The following is a 21009-nucleotide window of genomic DNA, read 5'->3' as shown; positions in this document are numbered from 1 at the left end:
TGTGCGCTCCCTGTTCCCAGATCCCTTCCGTTTTCCTTCAACCTCTGATCTAACCGATTCTTAAATGTTGACATGGTGTCTGCTTCAAACACTAACTCTGGTCGTTTATTCCGCAGCCTCGCAGCCCTATATATAAAGAGGTTTCTCCTCACTGTCCTAAATCTCTTGCGTGTAATCCTGTATCTATATCCCCTTGTTCTAGATGCCCCCTGTCCCCCCAACCATTGGAAACAGTGTATTTCTACCAATCCTGTCACCATTTTAAACACATTTATCAAGTCGCCCTATAATTTCTTCTGTTCTCACCAAAGCAGCATGGGGTGGGACGAGGGCTTGGATGACGTTTCGGATGAAGATGAGGGATTTTAACTAGACTGTGTTGGGGGCGGAGTTGGAGCTTGGGCTGGGTGGGACTTAGAGGGACAAGCTCAATGGGCCATGGGGCCTGTCCTCATCCATGACTGTTTCGTTTCTTCCGATATTTCTGCGTTCCTTGCCATTCAGGTGAAGAACAGATTGCAGCTGTAGTTATCTCCGTGGACTGAAGTCCACGTCGCTGCTTGCAGTTGTCTCCTTGCTTCAGTGAGCTCCGAGGAAAGGCTGAAGGAACTAATTATGTTTGAAATGAGGAAGAGTGCTCCAGTGGATTAAAAGAAAGACAGACTTGGATTTATATAGCGCCTTTCACGACCACCGAACGTCCCAAAGCGCTTTGCAGCCAATGAAGTACTTTTGGAGTGTAGTCACTGCTGTAATGTGGGAAACGCAGCAGCCAATTTGCGCACAGCAAGCTCCCACAAACAGCACTGTGATAATGACCAGATAAACCTGTTTTTGTTATGTTGGTTGAGGGATAAATATTGGCCCCAGGACACCGGGGAGAACTCTCCTGCTCTTCAAATACTGCCATGGGATCTTTTACGTCCACCTTAGAGAGCAGAAGGGGCCTCGGTTTAACGTCTCATCCGAAAGACGGCACCTCTGACAGTGCGGCACTCCCTCAGCACTGCACTGGGAGTGTCAGCCTAGATATTTGTGCTCAAGTCCCTGGAGTGGGACTTGAACCCACGACCTTCTGACTCAAAGGCGAGTGTGCTGCCCGCTGAGCCACGGCTGATTAGACTTGGCATTGTAGATTAGCGGGAACATTTCCTCTGATTGATTCAGTCAGAAATAGCAATTATCAAATGTTTTCCAAAGGAACATATTTAGGATTTCACTGGAAATAGTACCAAGCGAAAATCTTCTTGAAGGTGCGATACATGGGCAATTGGTGTAAGAGTTAAAGAACAAAGTGGACAGACTGCTGTTTGAACAGTGAGTAGAAGGATATGAGTACAGGAGCAAGGTGGAGAGGGTTAGAATTAGTGCAGGTCCTGCATGGACCTAAATGCTGGGGTGAGCAAGCTGGACCTTGTCAATGTCCCTGCTCCGTAACATCATCCATCTCTGCCCCTGCCTCAGCTCATCTGCTGCTGAAACCCTCATCCATGCCTTTGTTACCTCTAGACTTGACTATTCCAACGCACTCCTGGCTGGCCTCCCACATTCTACCCTACGTAAACTTGAGGTCATCCAAAACGCGGCTGCCCGTGTCCTAACTCACACCAAGTCGCGCTCACCCATCAGCCCCTGTGCTCGCTGACCTCCATTGACACCCGGTTAAGCAATGCCTCGATTTCAAAATTCTCATCCTTATTTTCAAATCCCTCCATGGCCTCGCCCCTCCCTATCTCTGTAATCTCCTCCAACCTCTCAACCTGCCGAGATGTCTGCGCTCCTCTAATTCTGCCCTCTTGAGCATCCCTGATAATCACTTGACCATAAGAACATAAGAATTAGGAACAGGAGTTGGCCATCTAGCCCCTCGAGCCTGCTCCGCCATTCAACAAGATTATGGCTGATCTGGCCGTGGACTCAGCTCCACTTACCCGCCCGCTCCCCGTAACCCTTAATTCCCTGATTGGTTAAAAATCTATCTATCTGTGATTTGAATATATTCAATGAGCTAGCCTCAACTGCTTCCTTGGGCAGAGAATTCCACAGATTCACAACCTTCTGGGAGAAGAAATTCCTTCTCAACTCGGTTTTAAATTGGCTCCCCCGTATTTTGAGGCTGTGCCCCCTAGTTCTAGTCTCCCCGACCAGTGGAAACAACCTCTCTGCCTCTATCTTGTCGATCCCTTTCATTATTTTAAATGCTTCTATAAGATCACCCCTCATCCTTCTGAACTCCAATGAGTAAAGACCCAGTCTGCTCAATCTATCATCATAAGGTAACCCTCTCATCTCCGGAATCAGCCTAGTGAATCGTCTCTGTACCCGCTCCAAAGCTAGTATATCCTTCCTTAAGTAAGGTGACCAAAACTGCACACACTACTCCAGGTGCAGCCTCACTAATACCCTGTACAGTTGCAGCAGGACCTCCCTGCTTTTGTACTCCATCCCTCTCGCAATGAAGGCCAACATTCCATTTGCCTTCCTGATTACCTGCTGCACCTGCAAACTAACTTTTTGGGGTCCAGGGTGTCCTTGGAGATGGAGCACGCGGTGTCCACCGGTACGCTCGCGGCCTTCCGCGAGAGGTGGGCACCGGAGGGACTGGAGTGCATCATCACGCCCAGCAACCAAATTTTAATTTGATTTTACGTTTTAAAGTTTAATTTGTTTTAATTGCCGGTGCTTTTAGTGTCCCCCTCCCCTTTTATAGGGGGCACTGGGAAAATTTGATTTTAGCGCCCCAAAAAAAAAAAAAAAAATAATTAAAAAAAAAAAAAAAAAAGGGGCCTTGAAAATGTCTGCTGTGTCACCCAGGTCGGGTGGCATGGTCTTAATGTTTTATGTTTTGCAGGTAAACTCAAAAGAGTTTCATGCACAAGGACCCCCAGGTCCCTCTGCACCGCAGCATGTTGTAATTTCTCCCCATTCAAATAATATTCCCTTTTACTGTTTTTTTTTCCCAAGGTGGATGACCTCACATTTTCCGACATTGTATTCCATCTGCCAAACCTTAGCCCATTCGCTTAACCTATCTAAGTCTCTTTGCAGCCTCTCTGTGTCCTCTACACAACCAGCTTTCCCACTAATCTTTGTGTCATCTGCAAATTTTGTTACAATACACTCTGTCCCCTCTTCCAGGTCATCTATGTATATTGTAAACAGTTGTGGTCCCAGCACCGATCCCTGTGGCACACCACTAACCACTGATTTCCAACCCGAAAAGGACCCATTTATCCCGACTCTCTACTTTATGTTAGCCAGCCAATTCTCGATCCATGCTAATACATTTCCTCTGACTCTGTGTACCTTTATCTTCTGCAGTAACCTTTTGTGTGGTACCTTATCGAATGCCTTTTGGAATTCCAAATACACCACATCCATCGGTACACCTCTATCCACCATGCTCGTTATATCCTCAAAGAATTCCAGTAAATTAGTTAAACATGATTTCCCCTTCATGAATCCATGTTACATCTGCTTGATTGCACTATTCCTATCTAGATGTCCCGTTATTTCTTCCTTAATGATAGCTTCAAGCATTTTCCCCATCGGTGGCCGTGCCTTCTGTTGCCTGGGCCCCAAGCTCTGGAACTCCCTCCCTAAACCTCTTCACCTCTCGACCTCTCTTTTCTCCTTCAAGACGCTCCTTAAAACATACCTCTTTGACCAAGCTTTTGGTCACCTGCCCTAAATTCTCCTTGTATGGCTCGGTCTCAAATTTTTTGTCTGATATTGCTCCTGTGAAGTACCTTGGGACGTTTCACTCTGTTAAAGGCGCTATATAAATACACGTATATGTGTGTGCGTATATATGCACAAATAGTTGCTGGTATCTTATGTTTGTTATAAGTCGGTGAGCATCTTTTATTATTAAAATGAGCAGATTCACATTTTGCACGACTGTGCTGAAGATTTGTTATTAATATTCTGAGCATGATTCCAAGCCTTCTCATTTTTACAATTTAAAAAAATATTGGCATCCAATTTACAATAGTGCAGATTGAATCATAGAATGATACGGCACAAAGGGAGGCCATTTGGCCCCTTGTGGCTGTGCTGGCTCTCAAAGAGCGATCCAGTTCGTGTCTCTCCCCCTGCTCTTTCCCTATAGCGCTGCACCTTTTATCCGTTAAAGCATTTACCCAACTCCCCTTTGAACGTTACTGTTGAATCTGCTTCCGTCGTCCTTTCAGACAGTGCATTCCTGATCATCCGACCTTGCTCATTATTTGCTCGGTCTTTTATCTCGTGGATGTTACTCTGACGTTGTCTCTAAGCTTCTTCTCTACCCCCTTGCTTTCGGCTAGGTGGCGTGCATGCAGTTCATCAACATCGTGGTCCATTCTGTGGAGGACATGAACTTCCGGGTCCACTTGCAGTTCGAGTTCACCAAGCTGGGCCTTGACGAATTCCTGGAGGTGAGTGTGCAAACCGTCACAGGAGCGAAAAGCATGGTCCCTGTTAACACTGACCGTTTCTTCTTTTTCCCACTCAAGTGCAGGGATACTGAAGCCAATTGAAGGGGCCCCTCACACATTTCAAATGAAAATAGATCTTGCACTCCGGCTTTATAAACCCCACACTTCGGAAATTCTTCGTACTGGTGTGCCAGCGGGATATTATCAAACTGACACGGCTCTTGACACCAACATTAGTGCCTCCCCTTAGTAATGTCCAGCACATTCGCAGTGTTGCTTTAAGAATTCTGGAGGACCCCGTTGCGTCCTGTCGCAATACGACATCAGGAATGCACGTGCTTTGCTTAAAATGTTGACCAGAGGGATTGGGTTGTACAGCGAGTGCAGAAAAAGAAGAGAATAAAAGATCGAGGGGCCCGAAAGCCCCCTGACTTGCACTTACCGCTGGTGCCTCCGTGGGGCTCTAACCAGGTGCAAAACTGTTTTTGCCCGGTGGGGTGGGGTTCCTACCGGGAGTTACTGGAGGCGTGAACATGGTAGCGCTGCGTCCACGCCCGCCAGTAACACCCTGGGCTGCTGCGCCTCTGGCAATGACGTAATCGGCGTGCACGCCGACCCCTTTTTGCCCGGTGGCGGAAATTGGCGAGCGCCCTGTGGCCGATGCCCTGGCTCGCGCACCAGGCCGGTCACCCGTCGCGGGGCGAACATTGAAGGGGAGGTGCGCTGCCCCGCGTGCCGCCATCTTTGTTTTTTCCCGACTCGCCGGTCGGGCCGTTTGCCGCTCCTTTCTCGGGGTCCGGGTCGCGATCGTGCAGGCCGGCGTTCCGGCTCAGTGCCGGGCTGTGGCCACGGCAACCCTTAGCCCTGGCAGCCCAGTGGAGGCCTTCAAAAGGGCCTGCAGAGTTCGCAGCGACCCTTCCCCTTTAGCGGAAGGGGAGGGGCGCTGAAACATGTCAGCACTGCGTGGAGAAGTCGCGTAGCTCTGCCAAACCCAACCGCATAGCACCCCCGGACCCGCCCCAAAAGGAAGTGGCGGGCGCAACATTGTGCTCCCCTTCCTGTGAGGGCCGGTAACCGCAATTTTGCAGCTGGGGCGGGACTTCCACGCCTGGCACAGGAAGTTCCCCCCCACTCAGTTACCGCCCCCAAATGGGCCATAACTGAATTTTGCCCCCTTAATCTCCACAGCTTGCTGTCTTTTTTTTTTGCAAGCTGCCTCTCTAAAAGAAGGACACGTGGGTAATATGATATATATGGCTGAGTTCAAGCCATGGTATCCAGTGAACAGTCTTGAGGGAAGAATGTATTGCTGAAGGCATGGTTAACAAGATGGCAAGTCCCTCCCAAGTCACAATGATAAAGAATATGAGTTTGCAGTCCTATTTAAGCCATGGCTGCCAATCGTGTCATGTGGAGACCCCAAAATGACCCCAATTATTGTGTGGGTGGAAAATGTCCTCCCTGCTCAGCACATTGATATCTTCAAAACAACTTCAATCTTTGCTGTGCATTGCCAGTATTTTTAATCAGCATTCCTGAAATTCCAAACTACGTCAATGGCCTTGTCACCCCATCTTCCGTTCTTGTTTTGGGAACAGACGAGCACGATTTCAAGCCAGTTATTTAGTGGCAATAAAAGTGCGTTATTGCAGCCCTGATAAAGGTGACCATTAATTTTCTCTCCAGAAATCCAAGCACACGGAGAGTGACAAACTGCAGGTTCAGATCCAGGCCTACCTGGACAATGTGTTTGACGTGGGAGGCCTCCTCGAGGACGCAGAGACGAAGAACGCCGCTTTGGAGAAAGTGGACGAACTGGAAGAACACTTCTCACATGTGAGTACCTGGGGGTTGAAATTGGGTCCCACCGTGTTTGAGGAGGTGTTACCGCCCGAGTGCTGATTTTTGCCGCCGGGCGTTCGGTGCAGCCTCAAAGTCCTAAATTCAGCTTTTACGCCCAAAGATGAGAGCGCAGCGCTAAAAAGTGTCGTTGCACTCTCGTCCTCGGGCGGGAGCTCAGGAGGCCGACTGAATTTCCCCACGGGAGGCTGCCGCCGCGCTGGAAAAAAACCGGAAAGAACAAAAAAGAAATAACTGAAACTTCTCCGATCCACACACACACTACCCCACTCTGAAAACATATAGAATTAAAGAGAAAAACTTACCTTCCTTTCTGGGCAATTCCGCCCGAGATCCGCTCTTTAACCACCACTTTTCTCGGGCTGTACGGCCTCCTGTTACGGCAGCCGTACAAAGCAAATGTCGCGATAGAGGCGTCAAAGAGGAGTTGTACGCAGGATGACCTCACCACGCGGGTGGTGTTAGCTGACCCAGCGTTGCCTCTTGGCGCCTCTGCCAAAGAGCCGACTGAATCGAGGATGAGGCGTCGACGGTCGGCCTTTGCCGCCCATTAGCCGCCTCCTGCGCGCGGTAACGGGCAGCGTACCAAACCCAATTTCGACCCCCTGAACTGTAACATCGTTCTTGGACTTCTCTCCCTTTTACGTAGAATGCTGGTCATTCACATAGCAGAGCGCGAACCCCTCACACAGCACGGGTTCCTGCACTGTTGCGTTGGTGCAGTCTTGGGTGCCTGGCACTCGAGGCTGCAAGGGATCCAAGTTACCGGCTTTCGAACTGGGTCCCCAGAGCGGGGAGGGGTGGGTGGGGGATGGTGGGGTGGGGGAAGGATCTGTAAACTCATGAAATTTCTCTCTCTGGAAGGCTATTCATATTGTGCGCTGCAAGCACGGTATCATAAAAATTCTCCAATTTTTCCTTACTGGACTTGCTAGAACGTTATTTCCATTGCTGTACACTAATGCACACCAATGTTCCCTTCAATTTTCTTTGGTGCGCGGCCCCTATGTTTTCCTGCTGAAAAGTCGCTGAGACTGCTGTGCGGGAACTGCAGAACTCTGCACGGCCACGCAGCTTAAAGGGAACATTGATTGCCACTCTGTTTCAGAAGGTAGGCGAAGGGGGTTCTGTGGTAGGGTTGCTAACTCTGGCCGTATTCTTGGAGTTCTCATCATATGACCTCTAACTGCCCCCGCACAATCAAATAACCCTTTTCTCCCCGCTCCCCATTGGCAATGTTTGTACAGGTCTCAACTCAGGCTGTCCGCAAATAGGAATTGCCCGAAAACGGGGCATTTTTGAGAGAATCCCATTTGATATTCAGTAGTCCGGAATTATTGTCCAAAAAACGGTTCTTCGGAGAAATGGCATGCGATCTGTCTAAACCTTGCCCAATGACCTTTGACCCGACTCTTCGGAGAAATGGCGTGCGATCTGTCTGAGCCTTGCCAAATGACCCTCGACCCGGCTCTTCGAAGAAATCTTGACAGATCGAAAAAGCCGGTTTTCGGCGCGTGCGCATCGTGCCCCGAAAACCGGCTTTTGCGAGGCCGCGCCGGGCCCGTCCGGCCCATAGATTTTCTTGTCCGAAATCCAGAAAAATCCGAAAACCAGCACGGTCTCGGTCCCGAGATTGGCAAATTTGAGACGTTGAACCTGTATAATGAATAAACAAAAATGTTCAAAGAAGGTGGGGGGGAAACACCCTTTTAATGCCCAAGTTGCTGATGAGCTCGGCTACTGGGCAAAGCTCCCTGCTTGTAGCCTGCATTTGGAAACCTTTTAAAGTAAAGCAGATGAACTCCGTGAGATTCTGTTATTTATGTTACTTAATAAACAATGGATACTGGACAGAGTTCTGCAGAAAATATTGGTATAGCTCTTATTTCTCTTTCTTATTTCTTGGACATGACTCCTGAGAAGAAAGGTCACTGGATGATGACTTGCAGTATGGCAGATAGAGATAGTTTGATACCTTATCAAAAGGTCTGTACCTTGGTTATCCCTGGGCTATTAGTATTGGGTATACTATGCTCCACACCTACATACACTCCAGATGTAATTTGAACACACAACATTCTGGTTTGGAAGCAACGGGCTGCCAGTAAGTTAGTCAGGTTGAGGTTGCATTATGCAGCATATGATGAGCTCGTAGGTCAAGGACTAAAGGACTATCTGGCCTCCGTGGTTTGGAGATTGGGATCTGCATTTCTGGGAGAATGGTACCTTGAGCAGTCCCATAACACTAGCCATTCGGAATCCCAATCTGTCATTGCGAATGTAACTGGTTGAATTATCTGTTTAAAAGAAACGGCTTTTGTTTGAGTAATCGAACTTGAATCTCTCTCGTCTCTGTCTCTGTCTCTGTCTCTGTCTCTCTCTCTCTCTGTCTCTCTCTCTCTCTCTCTCTCTCCTCCCAGTTATCGGAGAAGCTTCAGGAACTGGAGAATGAAAATATGATGAGGGTGGCAGAACTGGAAAAGCAGCTACTACATCGAGATAATGAACTGGAAACGATAAAGGTAGGGTCTCCAGGCTGGGATTGTGTAGTATCTTGATATCTCAAACTAATTAATAAAAATAAAAAAAATAAAATAGCAAGCTTGTGCAGAGCAGCGACCGTCGTTGATTTCAAGGAGTGGGCGGAGCAATGATTATCGACTAACTGTTTTCAGCAAGGGTAATGGCGGAAGTGCGTACATGTCTCGGGAAAATATGGAGTGGCCTAATTACTGGCTTAAATCACTTAACTCCATAATTTCCTCTTTCTTTTGCGCTGTTCAGGTGTCCCTATGCTGTAGATACACCGTAGACGGCGGCGGGATAATCTGGGCCACGATACACGCCCTCTTGGCTTGACCAGCTTTGCTGTATTTCTCTGTTGTACTCGGAAATCAGTCAAATATCGAAGACTGTTCAAATCCACCAAAACTCCTTGACCATTGCTTCCAAGTACAGGTTAAACCTCCCTTATCCAGAACCCTCGGGACCTGGCATGTTCCGGATAAGGGATTTTTCCAGACGAGGGGTGGTCACATTAAATTGGATGGTACACGTACTGAGCAAGGGGATATTGGGGCTGGGAGTGCGGCAGAGAGATTGTGGGGCGGGGGGTTGGGGTGGGGTGGATCGCGGGGTCAGGCCAGCGATTGCGCGAGTCAGTAGTGAGGAAAGACTTCGATTTGTTCATGCCGGAGTTCTGCGCATGCGCCACCCGGTGGCCGGGGATGGTGCCGGACGAGGGGTGGTTCCAGATGAGGGAGTCCCGGGTGAGGGAGTCCCGGGTAAGGGAGGTTCAACCTGTGCAGAGCATTCAGCTTCCTTGAAGCCACGCTGGAAGCTAATTCCTGAGCGTCTTTGATGTCTGTTGTAGACCAGGTGTCTCGCTTAGACCATCCAGCACCCCTGGTTGGCGGAGATGCGGGCAGGTGTGGAAGGCTCCTTGTTGAGTGTTGGAACAATTTGAGTTGGTTGGAGAGTAACGCAACGTGTCGTCGAGCACTGTTTGACCGCAAGCCATGCCCACTCTCTGTGCCCTGACAGGAAACGTACAAAGATGCCAGCAGCCAGGTGCACACGCTGCGGAAGATGATTCAGGAGAAAGACGAGGCTTTCCAGCGGCAGTTTCACCTGGGGAAACAGAGACCGGATCTGCAACGTGTGTCCGTTGGGGATTGTCCCGACGGAGATTATTCCATGCTGTCTCGGTCGGTCATGGGTTCGGAACTGAGCCAAAGTATTCCTGCAGCACCTGCTGCACCAACCCCTCCTCCACCACCACTAGCTCCACCGTTGCCAGGTAAAGCTATGCTCCTCACCATTCAGGGAGTAAAAGGGGGCGGAGGGGGTGTCCCTCATAGACTCGAGGTAGGAATCTCGGCGTGGGGAGGGGCAAGAACGGAAACTGAAGCGATCTGTGGGAATGGCACGGGGCGGATTGTGGGAAATCGTGTGGCGGAAGGCCGTGTTCTGGGACCCACAAATGGGCACCTGACCGTGACAAGTCGCTGGTACTAGTCCCGATCGGACAGGCAGCTGGTGGCACGAACAGTTCTTACCATCACCGTCTGCCCTAAAATGCCTTCTAGGTCTTTCTTTTATTCTCTAGGGGTGGGCCTGATGTAGGATAATGGTAAGAACATTTAACCAATGGTATGTCGAATTCTTTGTCTCAACTCTTGGGTGAAACCCTCCTCTTCACATCCTCCCAAGGTTGGAGAAGACAGGTCATTCTTGGCCTTCAGATGTTTGGAGCTGCCCGTTATCAGTTACTGATCTTCACGCTGTTCAAGTTGCTTTAGCTGTTGTACCATGGAATGAATCTTCAATTCTAACCCCAGTCTGAAGAGACTTTTTGGTGTCGAGTTATTTCTTCCAATTCACGATTTCTTACAGTATGCCAGATCGGGGCTGGGGGGTGAGGATGGCAGAGGAAGTCCGGGCAGGAGAGGCCCCAAGGCTTCCTGGTGCACAAGGACCCTAAACGTACCCATGCCTCTTCTGGCCGCGATGCTGCCGCCTTTCGCTGGCAGGTTCCTGGACCGTGCAGCCCTTAGTCGGCCCGCAGTTGAAATGGCGTGCGCGTCCGAATTATGTCATTGGGCTGTGACTTTGCCATTTCAATTAGGCCCTCACTTGCTGAGGGCCGGGTGCCAGTTAAATGGCGACTGACGTAAACGGTTCAGGAATGGCGGGGGGCCAGTTCCCAAACCTGATTTTAACCCCCCCCACCGCAGTGTTCCCACTGGATCAGCAGGTAAACATTGAGTCCTGCTGACTCTCGGTGATTTCAAGGCGTCGCCGCGCTTTGTGACCTGTGCACGGAACCAATATTCGGAATCGCTTGGCTTTCCAAAGAGAACCAAAATCGCAAATAATATACTGGTCTTGCTAAAAGCAACTGCCATCACTCCTCAAATCTGTTCCAAACACTTCGACAGCAGGGGAAGTGAATGTTAAGCTGAACAAGCCCATTCTCTCTGACATTCTGACAGATCATCCACCTTCTCACCACATCCCCTCAATCCCTTCCCTCTCCACAAAACACACAATTGCTTCTTCCACCCATTTATACTGTCTGCTTCAGTGCCCTTCCCCGGTAATTTATTACTCTAATTGCCCTTTGTGTAAAAAGATACCACCGGATTTCCCTCCTTGCTCCTTTCCCATTTTAACAATCCCCTGGGATTTGAAGCCTCTACCACAGAGAATCAACCCTGTCCATTCCCCTCATGACTTCAATCTGATCTTGCCTTTATCAGAAGAAGCCAGCCCAACGTTCCTTTAAATCTTTCCTCTTGCCTTAAATTCCTTCCCAGTGTCGGGCAATCCTTCCTCGCCTCTTTCCAAAAATGCAATCAGTTGGGAGGTGAGGCTGATTTCCAGGCTGCCCTGTAATCTGGCTGAAATTAATTTTGAAACTTGGTACCTGTGGGCCGCGTGTGTCAACACTGCTCCTACTAGTGCAAAGGAAATGAAGGTCCCTTGTCTCTGCCTGACTCTGCGCTTGGCTGCGATGAGATCAGAAGTCAGCAATGTTCAAAGAGCCGAAGATGTTACTCAGTGTTTTGCAAGTGGAACTTTTTTAAAAAAAAAAAAAAAGCAAAACAACTTGCCTAAGTGAGCTTAATTAATTAAGCAGCCGTACTAAATTTCACCAGAGGAAATGAAATGTAAATATGACTTAATCCACCTTTTAGCCCAGATGAGGAGTTAGAAATAGGCCACAAAAGATCAAATGTAGCATGAAAGCTGAGAATGGAAATCCCAAATGATCAGAGACAAAGAGAAAAACACACACCCATGGCTCAGAGCTTAAGTCACCTCTGCCCTGGTTAACTGGTAGGAGGAATTTTCCAACCTTTCGCAGATCAGTGAATGTTTGATTACATAGACATTACAGCACAGAAACAAGTTCACAAGAACCTCCTCCCACCCTACTTCATCGAACTCTATCTGAATAACCTTCTATTCCTTTCTCCCTCGTGTTTATCTAGCTTCCCCTTAAATGCATCGATACTATTCACCTCAACCACTCCGTGTGGTAGCGAGCTCCACATTCTCACCGCTCTCTGGGTGAAGAATTTTCTCCTGAGTTCCCTATTGGATTTATCGGTGACTATCTTTTGTTTATGGCCCCTGGTTCAGATTTTCCCCTCAAGTGGGCAGATCTGATTGTCTGCCCTATTGAACCCCTTCATAATTTTAAAGACCTATATTGGGTCACCCCTCAGCCTTATCTTTTCGAGAGAAAATGAACCAGTCTTTGCTGATGGTTATGACACCTCAGTTCTGGTATCATCCTCGTAAATCTTTCTTGCACCTTAACTGGTGCCTCTATAATCCTTTTTCTAATATGGAGCCCAGAACCGCTTGAACATATCCCCCCCCCCCCCCCCCCCCCCCCTCAATGCCACTGATGAATGTTATGGTCAGATGCATCTTATGGCATTGTGTTTACTTTGGCCCTAATCTGCTGCCTTATTAGAAGGGGCCAGGGTTCAGTACTAGCTTGGCACTATTGTGAGTTTACTGTACAGATGGGACTTAAAGGCATTCTTGATGCTATTTAAGATGGGAATATTTTACTCCGAATGGTGCCGCTTGGAACATTTCATTTCTTCACCACCAGGGGGTGATATTGCTTCTCCTTCCTGGAGTGCATTCTAGAACATAACAAGAATTAGGAGCAGGAGTAGGCCACTCAGCCCCTTGAGCCTGCTCCACCATTCAATAAGAGCATGGCTGATCTTTTCCCTCAACTCCACTTTCCTGCACTATCCCCATATCCCTTGTTTCCCTTAATATCGAAAAATCTATCAATCTCTGTCTTGAAGATACTCAAAGACTGAGCCTCCACAGCCCTCTGGAGTAGAGAATTTCAAAGATTCACCACCCTTTGAGTGAAGAAGTTTCTCCTCATCTCAGTCCTAAATGGCCGACCCCTTATCCTGAGACTGTGACCCCTGGTTCTAGACTCCCCAGCCCGGGGGGAAACATCCTCCCTGCATCTACCCTGTCAAGCCCTGTAAGAATTTTGTACGTTTCAATGAGATCACCTCTCATTCTTCTAAACTCTAGAGAATATAGGCCTAGTCTGCACAATCTCTCCTCATAGAGCAATCCCCCCCCCCCCCCCCCCCGCCCCCCGCTATCCCAGGAATCAGTCTGGTGAACCTTGGTTGCACTCCCTCTATCGCAAGTATATCCTTCCTTCGGTAAGGAAACCAAAACTACACAGTACTCCAGGGCCCTATATAATTGCAGGAAGATGTCTTTACTCTTATACTCTGGGTAAGGTGACTTGACCAAAATGTGTACCTCATTCAGGCCAAGAAATCAAAAGTTCCATGGATGACTGCAGATTATTAGCTCCAGGGCAATGGGTTGCTCTCCATTGGCAAGATGGACCTCTCTTTTTATTTCAATGATTGTGCAGTTCTCAATATCTCCAGCCTGCTGGCATACAAATATGCCATCATAGATTGGCACTGATGGTACCTCTGGAGCAGCCCTCTTCCTGAATTGTCTCATCCTTCGGGTGAAAGGAAGTGTGCCAGTGGGAATGATACGCTGGGATATAGTCACAAGTTCGTGTCTGCCGTGGCTCAGTGGGCAGCACCCTCGCCTCTGAGGCAGAAGGTTGTGGGTTCAAGTACCACTCCAGGGACTTGAGCACATAAATCTAGGCTACACTGCAGTGCTGAGGGAGTGCTGCACTGTCGGAGGTGCCGTCTTTTGGATGAGACGTTAAACAGAGACCCTGTCTGCCCTCTCAGGTGGACGTAAAAGATCCCACGGCACTATTTCGAAGAAGAGCAGGGGAGTTATCCCCGGTGTCCTGGGGCCAATATTTATCCCTCAATCAACATCACTGAAACAGATTATCTGGTCATTATCTCATTGCTGTTTGTGGGAGCTTGCTGTGCGCAAATTATCTGCTGCATTTCCCACATTACAACAGTGACTGCACTCTAAAAGTACTTCATTGGCTGTGACGTCCGGTGGTGATGAAAGGCGCTATAGGAATGCAAGAATGTAAATGTACGACAGGTACGGACTCGGGGATTTTAATAACGTTTGTCTTTTCCTACAGGTCAAGCCCCACCGCCGCCGCCACCACCACCACCTCCTGGTGCTCCACCATTACCTGGTAGTGCTCTATCAGCTATCCTCAGTCATGGATTGTCAGGTAACGGTCCATGTGTTAACTATACTGTTGAGACGTATTGTTGAACCTACCTTTATCAAAGAGCAAGCCACTCAGTTGTCATCCCTGGAATTTAGAAGGTTAAGGGGTGATCTGATGGAAGTTTTCAGGATATTAAGGGGAACAGATAGGGTAGATAGAGAGAAAGTATTCCCGCTGGTTGGGGAGTCGAGGACTCAGGCGGGGGCAAGGGGGTAGTCTAAAGATTGGAGCCAGACCTTTCAGGAGTGAAATTAGCAAACACTTCTACACACAAAGGGTGGTAGAAGTTTGGGACTCTCTTCCGCAAATGCCACATAATGCGAGATCAGTTAATTTTATATTTGAGTGATGGGGATGTGGGGTCAAGGCAGCTATATGGAGATAGATCACAGATCAGCCATGATCACCAGCTCGAAACGCTAAATGGCCGACTCCTGCTTTGACATGTGATTTAAAAAAAAAAAAAAAAATGTAAATTCCTCCCACTGCTGTGGTGGGATTTGAACTTGCGTTTCCAGATTATTAGTCCAGGCCCGGGATTATCAGTCCAGTAACATAACCACAATGCCACCATACAGGGCGTCAACTGATGAAGCATCGACCACAACATTTAAGAGGGAGTCAGATAATCACTTGAAGCAAAATAGCAAAGGCTATGGAGAGATAACCGAGAAATGCGATTGCAGTCGAGGGCGGCATTGTGGAGCTAGCCTCGGCACGATGGGCAGAATGGCCTCCTTCTGTCTATTCTACACGACTTCCAAAACTAGGCTGACAGGCCGTGACGGGAACACGCCTTCCATGGTCGTGACACTCTTTTTCGATAGCGGTCGGGCGATTACGGGAGGGGTATATGGGCTTCCCACAACCCATACAACCCAGGCGTGAAGATCCCAGTTTCCACTTGCAGGGACTGTCTGGACTGGGACTTGAACCCTGCACCTTCTGCCTCCGACGCAGCAATGCTGCGACTGAGCCACAGGCCTCGCTCTGCCATTAGTCTTGCGGCCTGAGCTAAGTCCTTTCCTTTCTCGTTTCAGCTATCCGGATAAAGAAACCAATCAAAACGAAATTCCGCTTGCCGGTATTTAACTGGATGGCTCTGAAACCCAACCAGATCAATGGGACGGTCTTCACTGAAATCGATGATGAAAAAATCTTAGAGGTAAGCTGGTTGATTGATTTGATGATTTTTTTTTTTTCCTCCCCTGTCTCTTTGCTTCAAACAAGACTACGACAAGCAAGTTAGATCATGCCACAGGGAGACGAGAGCTCCAAAAAGGGCTTGAGACAAATCATCTTGGGCACCGGCCCCCCAAATAATATTCAGCAATGCAAATGGCCCGATTAAATTTGCCTTTATTAATTCTCTCTCCTATTCTGGATTATGGGCATTTGTCCCATCCATTCAGCTCCCCAGTCCTGGGTATGAACCTCAACAGCCCAAGATTTGCTTCACGTTGGTTTGATGACATGGCTCGATGTTGATTGCAGACATGCACAAGTACATACAACACCCAGTATAACTACAGGAAAAGTGCACAGGGAGGGTAGACAGTGGGCAAGATCCTACAATCCATACCCTTGGTAAGGTGGACACAGAATGGATGAAGAACACGAACATAGCTGTCTGAGGTATTCGGAAGCATCCTGCCGGAGCATGACGTTTCAGGAGGTGTGGGTTGATGCACTTGTTGGGGTGAGGCATCTACCCAGTGCTCAACCTTGCCGAGACGCACCGGCTACAGAGAGTGGGGAAGAATCTGATTTCTGCCCAATAACAATCTGATTACCTTGATCAGCGCAAGATTTGTATAGAATATCTATCTGCATTAAGAACCTTGGCCTTGATTTTAACCCCCACCCCCCCCCCAATGTGCCTCCAGTCTGGTGGAAACTAGGCCGGTGAGGTAGGAAGTTAAAATGGAGTGGGAGACTTGCCCAATCATTTCCCACCTTGATATGACCAACTGTTATTTTAAATTGCAGGCAGCAAGGACACCCTCTCCCAAGCCGGCGGGGTCCTCTCTTAAGTATGCAGGTCGGCCTCTGATGATGTCAACGGGGCCTGATCTGCGATGCTAGCCCGAGGCCTGGGCGGGGGAGCAATGCTGGCTTCCCCACCGGGACAAACCTGCCTCGGTTTGGATTGCGGGCCAGGAGAGGCCCGTCGAGGTCAGCTTGAAATGTTTTTCGAAGTTTCCCTCGTGGGACCGGGAGGAATCCGAATTCTCCCCTGGAACCCACATGGAAAATCTTGGGCCTTCCTTGCCTGGATTTCTGGCTCCTGTTCACTGGCCAGGCACCGAGTCACAACCTCTTCAAGCCTCGACCTGCGAGTTTGTCGCTCGCCTTGGCCCCTCCCCCGCACGCACCGATCCCGCCCCCAACTCAAAATCGAGGCCCTGGTGTCTGTAATAGCGTAGTGAGCCTCTAACGTTGTCGATTGGTTCATGCAAACCACACAATGCAACGGTCATGGGCCAATCAGATCTTTGGGAGGGGGTGAAGCAATCCACTTGTTTTTGGCTGCCACGATAGTTGTTCATTCTTCTCCTCCTGTTAAGCCTTTCCCCACTCTGTCCAGGCTTTGCTCCTTGCAAAGCTTCTGCTCTCTTAACTGAAGCCCACCTGAAGTACTCCAGCTCGGCTCCCCATTCTACCACAGAGGACCACCCATCTCCACTCCCTCGCTACACCATTGTGGTTTTAGGAGCACCTTACTGCCACGTCTCCAGGCTTCAATCCAGCAGCTCTCCCAAGTCCGAGACTCTGCTCCTTGCGCCCATGTCGTGCTTCCTGCACCTCAGCTCCTCTCCCTGGTACCTTAGAACATGCGAAATAGGATCAGGAGCAGACCATTCGGTCCCTCGAGCCTGCTCCGCCATTCAATAAGATCATGGCTGATCTGACCATGGACTCAACTCCACTTCCCTGCCCACTCCCCATAACCCTTGACTCCCCTGTCGTTCCCTGGGACTCACCTTGCTGTCGCATGCCCTGCAATTTTGATGAGGCAGGTCCCCCTGTGCTGACGGACCTCTTCCTGCTGCCTCTTTGCTCAGCCCAGCTCCCTCCAGGCCTAAACCGCAGGCCCCACTGCCGAACCAGCCCCAGGACTCACCATACCCTCCCAGCCTCGGGTCACAGTGTTCCACATCCCTTCAGGGTACGGGTAGCATTGTGGTTATGTGACTGGACCAGTAATCCAGAGACGTGAGTTCAGATCCCACCACGGCAGCTGGGGAATTTAAATTCAGTTAATTAAATAAATCGGAAATAAAAAGCTAGTATCAGTAATGGTGATCATGAAACGACCGGATTGGTGTAAAAACCCATCTGGTTCACTAATGCCCTTTAGGGAAGGAAATCTGCCGCCCTTACCTGGTCTGGCCTGTATGTGACTCCAGACCCACAGCAATGGGGTTGACTCTTAATTGCCCTCTGAAATGGCGGCTCACCGCCACCTTCTCGAGGGCAATAAATGCTGGGCTTGCCAGTGACGCCTGCATCCCAGGAATGAGAACATATTTATTCCATGTGACTTCTCCCACCCCCACCTGCTGCAATCTCATTATTAGGCCAATCAGGACTGTAACTCGGCATCGATCACAACGGCAAGAGGAATTGGAGCTAAACCCCAAGGCTCCTCTCCGCCCACTCGCTTCAAGCCCAGACTCCAACCCCATCCTGCTCTCCCCAATCCAGACCACCTCACCTCCCGCTTCCCAGGCACCCACTCTCCTGAACCTCCTTCCCAGCCCGAGCCCCACCCTCCAGTTTCTCCCTCAGCTGCCCGTGTTACAGCTTCTCTCCCAGGCCCAGTTCGGCCCTCCCATCCCGCCCGATCCCTGTCCTTGTCGCCGTCAGATTTGTGACTGAGATGGGGAGAGTGGGGGGACCTGCAAGGCGTGCTTTCAGAAAGAGAGGGTGGCAGCAAGAGACATACAAAGAGACAGCAATGAAAGTGTGTGAGAGAGAGGAATGAAAAGTGGAGCACAAGATGAAAGGTGCAAGCGGAAAGAGCTGGCACACTTTGAAAAAGCGATTGCCCGTGAGCACGGGAGACCGACGAGTATAAAATAATAATAAAGGTATTTATCCAATCACTTTGTGCTGTAGGAGCTTGACATGGATGAATTTGAAGACCTCTTCAAGACGAAAGCCCAGGGACCCTCCATTGAAATCTCCTGTCAGAAAAGCAAAAGTGCGCAGAAAGCACTGAGTAAAGTGACGCTGCTCGAAGCCAACCGAGCAAAGAATCTCGCCATTACACTGCGCAAGGCTGGCAAGACAACTGAAGAGATTTGCAGGGCCATTCAAATGTATGTTGTAAAGCCTTCAGACCTCTTTGATTGTGTCACTTGAGTGTGAACTGTGGACTGGCAGCCGTGTGCATTTGCGTAGATCGTTTTGCTCAATCGTTCCCCGCCCACACCACACAGTCCAGGATTGTGCGCCCCCTCTCTTTTCTCCCCCCCCCCCCCCCCCCCCCCAGTTTCCCACCCGTATGCGATTTGCCGCGAAGGAGTGGATTTAAAACTTACGGTTTATCGCATCGGTGCAACCACCGAGAGGGAAGGGCAGTTGTGTGCGCAATATTTGTGTCACCAAATATTTTTACCATGAATTATGATGCCCCTTCCCCAACCCCCTGTTAATTCTGCAGTTGCCTGACCCGCTTCCCACCCATCTCTTAATATGTGGTTGTGCTTCTGCTTTATTGTAAGGCTACTAAAATATTGGGGCTGTAAAATGGCAGTAACGATCTCACTGGTTACCCACGCGATGTTTTCATGAGTGAATGTCGACCCTGTCACGTCCGGGAGGCCTGCTTTTGCTTTGTCGGTGACCAATTTTGGCTTTTGCCAGCATTGTCCACTTGAGAAAGTGACTGACGTTTCCCGCTGCCTCGTCCCTCCCTCTCGCCCAGAAACTCTGGGGCCTATCCTGGCTGGCATTGTTGGTGGGGCAGAATCGGTCCCCCTTCCCCCCTCCTCCACTCCGTGACGAAGGTGTTCTGTGGACATGTGACTCGAGGCTGCAAGCCTCTGATTGGCCGCTTCCGACTGCGGGAAACCCAACTAGCTCTGTTGATGGTAAATGGGTTTGCCCCGCCCACCCCACAGCCCCGGCTTATCCGTCCACCTCACTGCATGTCGGCGCGGTCCACTTTGGCCATCCCTGTTTCTCTCTCCGTTGGTCTTTGCATGCTTCTTTGATAGATTTTCTAAAGCATTCACCAATCTGATGCTTTGCTGCCAAGTGCTTTTGGTACTAAGGGGTTTGCTGCTGCTGGTATCTGAATGGCGTTCAAATCTGCATTAACTTTCACTTTCCCAACAAATGTACGTTTTGTGTGTCTCTTAACATTTTGCAATTTTTCTCCACCTGCGTTTTGACACCATCCCCTCCTCCTCCCTTCCCTCCAGAGAGCTGGATGGAGTGCTGCACCTCTGCAGGCACTGGCCAATCACTCTTCACCTTACTAGAAGGTCATGTGCCAGTGTAGATGGTTCCTCCTCTTTGCCCCACCACTAAGCTGGATGGGGGTCTTGCTCGGTTATTGACCTTGCAGCAGCACCTGGGGAGTTTGACCTCCCATCGGGCGCCCTTACAGATGGAGATTATTGTCTGAGCAGGATCGCCTGCACAAGCCACTTGTCTCCGCGGATCAGACGCTACAACCTCTGGGGACACTTGCGGACGAGTCCCGTCACCCAGATCTGCGTATTTCTGGATGCAAGGTTGGTTGCACTGCAGTCTGCCACGGAGCATGTGGCACACACCATTGGCATCTGCAGTGGAGACCTCATGGGCACAGCTCATTGACACAGTGGGGGCATCCCTCGACACCAAGATGCACTCTGCCAGTTCCAACTCGCTTGGAAAAACAGTTGCACAACCGGGGGATTCGCAGATCTTGACGATGCCCAGATCTGTGCTCTCCAGCCGATAATTGGTCCTGGTAAGGAAGTGAGCCTTCAGCTGGAGCTTGCATGTGATGGTCGACGTTTTCGCCATGGTGCCAAATCCACACCATCAAGCACTTTTGCAGCAGTGAGGGCCGATGTGCCAGAAGGCAGGCAGGACCACGCTGCTCGAGCTGTGTGAGATGCAGCTGACTCCTTTTGATACCGGCCCCTTGGAGCTCTCGTCCCACCATCATCAGCAGTCCCTCGAAACGAGGATGATTTGCTTCCACACCAAAAAAGGATGAATTCACAGGTGTTTCGAATGAAGGACCCGAACTTCATCTTGAAGGGTGGAAGATGCCTGTGCGTGGATTTTTTTTAACGTGGGGTGGCCGTTGCATACCAGCCACCACACGGGCCTGACAGAGCTAGGTCTTGGTCCAGTGGCAAGGGTTAACCAAGACAACTGGAGATCAGCTCTGCTGCACGGACCTAGTGCGCACACATATGTGGGCAGGTCCGTGCTGCCCCTGGCCCCAATCACATCCCTCCACAGTCTCTCGCCGCTCCTGCTGTACCTGCCCACGTTCCAATCACCGACCTGGACCTTAATGACGTCACTCTT

General features: G+C 49.7%; 1 protein-coding gene across 2 annotated transcripts in view; it reads left to right on the top strand.

Moving 5' to 3' along the window:
* Positions 1–21009, top strand: part of LOC139240823 (formin-like protein 3) — a 196003-nt gene that overhangs the window by 134788 nt on the left and 40206 nt on the right. For both annotated transcript variants that reach the window (XM_070869307.1, XM_070869306.1), the window contains 7 exons: positions 4308–4418; positions 6105–6254; positions 8699–8800; positions 9822–10077; positions 14374–14469; positions 15510–15634; positions 18592–18794. In XM_070869307.1, coding sequence (XP_070725408.1) covers positions 4308–4418; positions 6105–6254; positions 8699–8800; positions 9822–10077; positions 14374–14469; positions 15510–15634; positions 18592–18794 — 1043 coding nt within the window. The remainder of the gene's footprint in view (positions 1–4307; positions 4419–6104; positions 6255–8698; positions 8801–9821; positions 10078–14373; positions 14470–15509; positions 15635–18591; positions 18795–21009) is intronic.

The sequence above is a fragment of the Pristiophorus japonicus genome, chromosome X (assembly GCF_044704955.1).
Source record: "Pristiophorus japonicus isolate sPriJap1 chromosome X, sPriJap1.hap1, whole genome shotgun sequence".
NCBI classification, from domain to species: Eukaryota; Metazoa; Chordata; class Chondrichthyes; family Pristiophoridae; genus Pristiophorus; species Pristiophorus japonicus.
This window is presented reverse-complemented; position numbering and strand designations above follow the sequence as displayed.